At 43.8% G+C, this 8534-nt stretch overlaps 1 protein-coding gene across 1 annotated transcript; it reads left to right on the top strand.

The window, feature by feature from the left end:
• Positions 1–201: 201 nt before the first annotated feature.
• TMEM198 (transmembrane protein 198) lies at positions 202–7790 on the top strand (the record flags this gene model as incomplete). Its single annotated transcript, XM_081315153.1, has 4 exons — positions 202–364; positions 1596–2171; positions 6096–6283; positions 7491–7790. The coding sequence occupies 4 exons, from the start codon at positions 202–204 to the stop codon at positions 7635–7637; spliced, it is 1074 nt and encodes a 357-aa protein (XP_081171279.1). The 3' UTR covers positions 7638–7790.
• Positions 7791–8534: the final 744 nt, after the last annotated feature.

Genomic DNA, 8534 nt, shown 5'->3' with positions numbered 1-8534 from the left:
TGGCTCTTCCTTCAGAGATGGTGTAGCCTATGGAAGGTTGTATTATCAAGTGTACCACACTGGACTTCCAGAAGCTTGAGGTTCACCATTCCTTTCCTATCCTTTCTCAACAGATGGAAGCTAAGTCATGAAGCAGTATCTTCTACAAGTGACTGGGAGGGAGAGGGGAGCCTGACATCGCCACAGAAGCCTTGAAGAGCCATGACGTCAACTGTACAGTCTCTGCGTTTCCCACTGCTTCCACATGAACCAGACCAAGACCGGACACATAGTTGTGATCAGGAGATTGAGAGGCACTATCAAGTAGTGCCCTCAGTTGTATGTGCCATGTGCTGCCTCTTTGGGATCATCTATTGCTTCTTTGGTGAGTGTTTGGTGAGTGTGTTGTTGGGGAGGATGACTTATAGATTTCTCCAGATCTATAGAAGACAATTAAAGGCACAGCATGTGGATTCAATGGGAATGCATTATTTCAGTGTCTTATTGGGACATTTTAATGGGCCATCCCATTTACAGCCAGCTATGTAGCATGACAAACTTACGGTAACTGATCAAAGGGGAAGGAGTAAATGTGTTGCATCAGCTCTCTAACCCACACTTAACTAATCCTAGTCTCTCTTTTACTGAAAGTTCACATGCTGTGTAGCTATAAAGCAGGGGTGTCAAACTCGCAACATCATGTGACGTGCACAACATATCGTAACTTTTTTGCCATTGCTGACAATGGGGTGGGCGCAGTTTTGCCAGGACGCATTTGGCCCATGGGCCAGCAGTTTGACACTCCTGTTATAAAGTATGGAGGGGTAGGAAAGTCCCCACACACCTGAAACACTGGAATTGAGGAAGAAAGGAACAGCCTCCTTTTATACAGCAGGTAGAGCTTAACAATCAACAAAACTGGGGCATGACATATTCAGACATTTTTGAGTTGTGGCTATCTGCACATCAAAATAAGTAGCTGTGTTCACAGTTGTGGTCAGAGCTGATGAGGTGGTTGTATTGAGAGTTGCTATTTTTATCTTGGCTGTCGATTGTTCATTTATTTTGTATCTCTTGTATTATTATTATTTTTGCTCATTTTGTTAGTCACCCAGTGTCACCTGTTTGAGACAGGTGTCCATGTAAATGGAATAAAATGAAACATAAAATAGTCTCTTGGCTGAGAGTGGTTCAGCCATGTTCCATGAACATAACCAATGTATATTTAGTACTAATGTAATGGAACACAGGTTTCTGAACTGCTCTAGCCAATATCCTCCTGTGGCTACATTCCTAACTATAGCAAACTCTTTGACTGAGTCCCTGGCTAAATGTAAAAAGCCCTAGAAGGAAACATTCAGAGTGACAGCTCTGTGCTTCCAATTACATATTACAGAGGATCTGAAATATTCAAGTAAAGGATGTAAAGTCCTCTTTTTAAACCTCCAAATATCCCCTAGTAATGCATAATACAAGGTTGTACATGTGTGATAAGAGAACATGCAAACTCTCGTACACAAATGCTCACAAACACAGGTCACCAAAGGGAATGGGAATCATTCTGCTTTGAGCAACCTATCCCCCTTATCACTCTCCTTTCATTTTTTTCCCCAAAGGATACCGATGCTTCAAAGCAGTGATGTTCCTGACTGGGCTGATGTTCGGTTCAGTAATCATCTTCATGTTGTGCTACAAAGAGCGGGTGCTGGACACTCAGCTAAGCGTGGAGGCCTCTGTGGGCATTGGCCTGGGCATTGGTGTGCTCTGTGGGCTAGTCACCATGTTGGTACGCAGTGTCGGGCTCTTCATGGTTGGGCTGCTGCTGGGGCTGCTACTAGCTGTGGCTACACTGGTAGTGATGGAGCAGTTCTACCACCCTCCTACTGTCTGGATTCCCATTGGCTTATTGCTGGGGGTGGGCATGCTGTGTGCTGTCCTGACCCTACAATGGCAGCGCCTCTTCACCACACTGTCGACTGCTGTCTTCGGTAGTGCCGTCATGACTGCCACTGCTGACTATTTTGTTGAGCTCTTTTTGCTGCTGCAGTATGTTTATGAGCGTGTCAAGGTGGCACCTGCCCGACCCATCTGCTGGTACAGCTGGGTCATCCTGGGTACTTGGCCTGTCCTGGCATTTTTGGGTGTCTTGGTGCAATGGAAAGTCACAGCTGAAGGATACTCACACACTGAAGGTGAGTATGGTCACACGGGGTGGAGAGCAAAATGGCTGAAAGCAAGCGAATCAGCATTTAGATTAAATGAGGTTTATGAGTGATTTGCCTTATATTGACTGGTCTTGAATGTTGTATTTGATTAACCATGGTTTATTTAGCAACAACAACAATCCTCATAGACTACGACCTACATTTAGAATGGATAACTTTTCCAGTTTTAAGGCCACATCCTATCCTCCAACCATTACTAGGATCACAGTTGGCATTACAAAAAAAACAGCAGGATAGAAGCAGGTAGCCCTGCCTAACTTTTTGATGGTGGGATTCCTTTGAGTTTTAAAGTGTGAACATTGGAGCAGCTAATTTGGGCAACGAGTCTTGGGTCATTCTGGCATCATACCAGTGTTTCTGTAAAAGGTCAAAGCTTTCTGATGGGTGGGGTTGGACGAAGACTTCCCGATAACAGCGTCTGGCACTGATTTTATTAAAGTTATCCCCAAGACAAAAAAGAATTGCTTATCATCCTTTTTGGTCAAAAGCAAGGAAGAAGTGGCACCGATAAAGAGCCCAAGCAATGCTTCTTACAGGTGTGGCCCATTGCATGTCATACCTGAAGGGCTTGTTCCAAGATTGCAAAAGAACAGAAGAGAACCAGAGGATTCTCTTGTATTTTTACTTAGTTTTTGGAGGGCTGTCTCTCTATTTGTGCTGCCTGTGACTCTGGTCAAATCCATCACATTTTTCTCTTTACAGCTGTGGTTCTTCATTACAGCATAATGACAGTTGCTGTGAAATTACATAGCAATTTTTTCCTTATTCCAGTTTTTGTCTTTTATTTATTTATTTATTTAATAATATTTATATACCGCCCTTCTCCCGAAGGTTCGTCCTGTCCCCTATTGCTTTCTAGGGAGATAAATCATTTCAAGTTCCTGAATGTGGAAAGCTTGATCAGGTGTGAGCAGAGATTGAGTGGTTAGGAGGGCACAACACAATTTCCTGATCTTCTGGAGGGCCACTGGAGGGCATCTGATGATATGATGACAGAGCAACTATGAGGGGGCAGCAAAAAAAAAAGTCAGAATAGCAGCTGCAATCATATGATGGGAGCCCCACCCTTTTCACACGCATTTTACAGATTTTCAGTCATGTTGTTACAACATACCCCTGACTGATAAAGCGTGGGAATAATAGTGAAACCCTTCAGAAAGGCAAATTGTTCCCAGCCTAATCCTAAAGCCTTCCTGGCCCATTTAGATACTTACCAGATCACCATTTTGGAACTGATTTTCAGCCACGTTTCAAAGATAAGAAGATAAAACTATAGGGATGAGAGTGCTTTGCTTTTCAGAGATCTTTTGCTCCCATTCCCATCCTTAATTCTGCAAATGCCAACAATGTCCAAAATTAGATCCGTGCTCTCATTTCCAGCTTTACTTTTTTATTTAAAAAAATCATGTGATATTGCTACTAAAATTGATAGTATGATTTAAGGCTGCTGATAAATGGCAAAGAAGGGATGTCTCATGTGATTCACAGGCTGCCCAAACTTGCTGCTGGTCCATAAAAGTGTAATATTGTTGCATTGTTTTACTATCAATACTTGATTTGTTCCTTCTTTAAAAATAAAAGCAACCCTGGCCAGGGGTCCTATTATGGAGATTGTAATCATCTAGAGGACGCTGATTTGTCTGGTGTAGATTAAATGAAATTAACCAGTGAATTATTTTGTACCTAGCAAAGTCAGAATCTAGCTAAAGCTGTCCAAACGAAACAAATACTTTCAGAGGGAGTGAGAACTTATGAGTCTATAGCAAAAGGTGAAATAAAACACCACATTGTTACATACACAGTGCCAGAAACTATTTGGGGGAATGTGATCCTGCCAGTTCTCTTGGACCTTTTAGCTTTGGATACCATAAACAAAACTATTCTTCCAGAGCAACTGAAAGAGTTGGGCACTGATCTGTAGTTCCAATATTTATTGTTGGGAAGTATCCAGAAGGTGGTGCTGGGGGATTTCCATTTGGCGTTTAGGCTATCGTATTGAGCTGTGGTGTTCCACAAAGAGTATTCTAGGATTGAGGCGAAGCTTTTTCTGGATACTATTGCACTTCCCCAGAAAGAGCAAGTTTACAGCTGGGTGGCTCTTTGTCCCTCATGTACCACTGGATATGACTGTAGTGAAGGTATGTTTACACATTTATGACCAGTGCAGTAACTGCAGCCCTTCTGGAGACAGACCAAATTATTCATGACTTGGTTACAACCCAACTTAGCTACTGTGATGCATTTTATTGAGATTGCCATTGAAAAGTGGCCATAAATTACAACTGGTGGTAAATACCACAGCAAGTACTGCTCACCTGTGCAAGGAACAGGGATCATATTACATATGCCTATATCAAAAGATCTGCACTTCACAGGGGCGTATGTGTGCTATCAGTGACTGAGGGGTGTGAATCAAAATGATACTGTAGCCCTCTGAAATCCTAAAATGACTTTTAGGGCTTGAATATCTGCTTTTCCTGACATGATCTCTTGAGGCTCTTCTGAAGATGCCCCTCTGGTGCTTGGAGCCCTACCGTTGAGCATGGATTAAAGGGCCTTTTGTTTAGCTCTTGAGAGCTAAACAATGTGCTCCTCAAAAAGTTAAATGACTCCCAGTCTCTCTGTATTTAGGGAGTGGATAAAAACGCATCTTTCACTAAGTTTTAATTGTTAATTATTTGAGGAATGATTTTAATGCCATGGATTGTATTCTTCTACAATGTTAAATTTAAATTTTTGACTTCGTAATGTTAAATTCAATTGTTGCCAGCTACCTTGAGAGTTGGAATAAAGGCCGGGGTATAAATTGAAGATAAACAATCAAAATAAGATTGGCATTATGTCATGTTCCCTGATATGGCAACATATCTGTACCAATATACATTTATGACCATGAGATTTACGCAAAATCCGACTATAAAAGCATATTGACATGAATGTCAACTGAATGCTCTCAGGGTCAGTTGCCAAGGGTTGTTACTGTTAGAAGAAGGTCACTTTCATCCTGAAAGGCAATATGTGTGCTTTCTATTGGCATCAAACGGCAGAAGTGCCATTTTTACTTTCCATTTCTCTGAAATATGGACGAGTCCTCCTCACATAAGTACCCAACAATTAATCTGAAACAAACTTTAATATATGAACAAAGCTTAACTGATTAATTACAGTAATTAATCAGTTACTATTTTAAAACTTTTATTCAGACTTTATTCAGGACCATATGTTTGCCTTTGAGAGCTAAGCTACATTATTACGTGCAAGTTGCTATAATTGCAACTTGTCATCCTTTTCTTGAAAAAACCCACTGTAGGGGAATGCAGCTGATACTAGTAACAGCGGAATATGCTTAATTCTTTTCCTATCCATTTCCTCCATGTAAATCCCTCATACCTTCTCTCCCTGAACTTTGTTGTTGTTGTTAGCTGCGAAGTCGTGTCCGACACATCGCGACCCCATGGACAATGTTCCTCCAGTCCAGGCCTTCCTGTCCTCTACCATCTTCTGAACTTTAAATGCATACAAACAGTTCATTAACGATTCCCCTTATAATTTCAGCAGAGTTTAAGAATGGTTAGCGATTATGGTCTGAATGTAGAAGACCTATCTAGGATAAACCAGGGCTGTCTCCTCATTTAGGGGAGACCCACCAAGTCAAGTACTTGGTCCCCAACCTTTGGGAATAAAAGCCCTTTCCTCAGTCATGCAGACTAATGCCTCGGGACCTGTGTTAGTCACAAATTTACCCAATTTTTGTTGGGGGGGGTCAACTCTGCTTTTTCACTCAAAAAAAGAAATGCACGATAAGGAACTTTTGAAATGGCTGCACTCCCTCACTGGGGCCAGCCCTTTGTCCTAGGGGGAATCTCACACCATACTCTTCTTCCCCCACAGTGATTATCAGTCGGCAGCAGCGTCGTGTGCAGTTGATGCGGATCAAGCAGCGGGAAGAGCGGAAAGAAAAGAAGAAAAAACGGCCACATCCTCACCCCCACCTGCAACATAAGGCCCACCCGCCTGAGCCGGCCTACCGCCGCAAGCCTAATCCTGTGCGTCGATTTGATGGGGATGTGCTCTCCCCAGTGAGTTCATGCCAGGGTCTTCCTTCACAGTGCTAGGGTCATAGGAAACTCAGCTGCAAATTGCCATTAATGGTGTGGAAGGAGCTGCTAAAGGAAATGAGCTTGTCATTCTCATTCTTTTCCTTCCAGGCCTCTTGTATTTCCACTTGTGTTTTCACAGTGTGCTCCTAGTTCTTCACTTTTACAATTCCCCCTTTTCTTGCGGCACAGATGCGTTTCTGCATCTACTGCTTTCCATGCTTCTTCCCCCCTCCCCCCCAGCCAATTTAGCTGGAATTTCTTTTGAGATGTAAGGGGGGGAAACAAATGGGAAGATCCCAGACTCATTGGCTGGCTATGAATTGATGCCTCCGCACTAATCGAGGGGCTGCGTATATAAAGAGAAGACATTCAGAGAAAATATATTCCAGTTGTGGCTTTGGTGGTTGCATTTGGAAGATAGGAATGGAACAGCAAATTTCTAACTCTTCAAAATTTTATTTTTAACCATAAAGGAATGCCTGCCTTTTACACAGAGTGTTGCCCTAAGGAACCCCTCCCTCCCCCAAATTAAAGTACATGTCACGAACTTTCCATCTAATAAGCATAAACACAATTCCAGGAGAGAAGCAACCTGGAATTAAGGAGAAACTTCCTAACAGTGAGGACAATTAACCAGTGGAACAGCTTGCCTTCAGACGTTGTGGGTGCTTCATCACTTGAGGTTTTTAAGAAGAGATTGGCAGCCACTTGTCTGAAATGACATAGGGTCTCCTGCTTGAGCAGGGGGCTGGACTAGAAGATCTCCAAGGTCCCTCCCAGCTCTATTCTGATTCTGAAATTATGCCAGCCAATATTGGTTTACACTTTCGCTATCTGTACTAAGTGGGACAAATTTTTATTCTCTTACGACAAGCCACCCTGCCTCTCCTGCTATTGGGGTACAGTAGCTAAATGCAGCAAATTGCAACTTGTTTAAAGTGGTAAATGAGTGCAGCTATAGAAGGTGACAGCAGTACTGTGATAATTAGTGATAGCTCAGAGATGATGCCTGCCTTCTCCCAAGCAGAGCAGGAGATGAAGCTGGATTTACCCAGAGCACTTTGGAGCAAGATAGCAAAGCCAGTTCTTCCCTATGGTAAAAATGTCAGCGAGAAATGGGGAGTATTTTTTTATTATTGTTTTTTAATCATTTAAAATTATTTCTTCATTTCCCCCCCCCTCCCAGAGCTACATACAGAGCTTCCGAGAACGGCAGACAGGCTCCTCTCTCAACAGCCTCCTGGCCAACGCTCATGCTGCCATTGACATAGACTACGACTGTGGCTCCACTGTGCCCCTGACCACCGGCTCAGGCCCTGCCATGCGAGTATAGACCAGCGCTTTCCCCAGAATACAAGTGCTGCCTCCTGTGGTCATCTGGGCCAAGCCACGTGGCTGGAACTAGCATCTTGGTTACCACCAGGATTTGAGAACATTCTTCACTGGTATTTGCGGCCTATGTGTAGATGTATTTCAACACTTCTCAAACTGCTAAACATAAGAGTTCTTCCTAGTGCTTCTAAGCCATCATGCAACAAGGGGTGAGGACGGAGTTTGACCAGGTGCTTGAGGACAAAGGGCTGAAGCAAGATCTGGCTGTAATCCACCCCGGTCAGGAATGTGAAATGCAAGAACTTGCGGGGTGGGGTGGGGGAGGAGGGGGGGAGGGGAGGCCACTAAAGAAAGAACTACTCATCTGGAACAGCCCCCACAATAAGCAATGGCAACTTTTTCTTACCCATCACTTCTGGAGCGGGCCTCAAGAGGAAGGACTGTTGGATGGTTGTGTGTTCTCTTGCCACAACTTCCTTGCCCTATAAATTGTCTTTGCATGCACTGACCTGAAGGACTGCTTCAGGGCGCAGGTGCCATTGTGTACTGTTAGTGGAAGCTTTTGACTCAGTTCACTCCAGTCTGGTGGGAACTAGCCAGCTCAGGGAAATGGGGCCCTCCAGCCCCGGGCCCCTTGCCCATACCAGTGCCTGGCATTCCGTTTAAATGCGAGACTCAAGGAAGAAGGGGAGGAGGGTGGGGATGGGCAACCTGGGCTGGGCTTTGTCACTGTTGAAGTATGCAAGCGTGAGTGTGAGTCTGTGTGCATGTGGTGGCACTGGAGAAGATACGGACAAGTGACTGGTATCCAGACAACAAACCTTTTGGGATACCCACCCCCCTCTCTTCATTTCTGATGCTGGCAAGAGTGTGAAGTAATAATGGAGCTGGCGAGGGG

This window comes from Vipera berus (assembly GCF_964194415.1).
Source record: "Vipera berus genome assembly, chromosome: 1".
NCBI lineage: Eukaryota > Metazoa > Chordata > Lepidosauria > Squamata > Viperidae > Vipera > Vipera berus.
The sequence above is the reverse complement of the archived record's forward strand: the minus strand, read 5'-3'. Positions and strand labels throughout refer to the sequence as shown.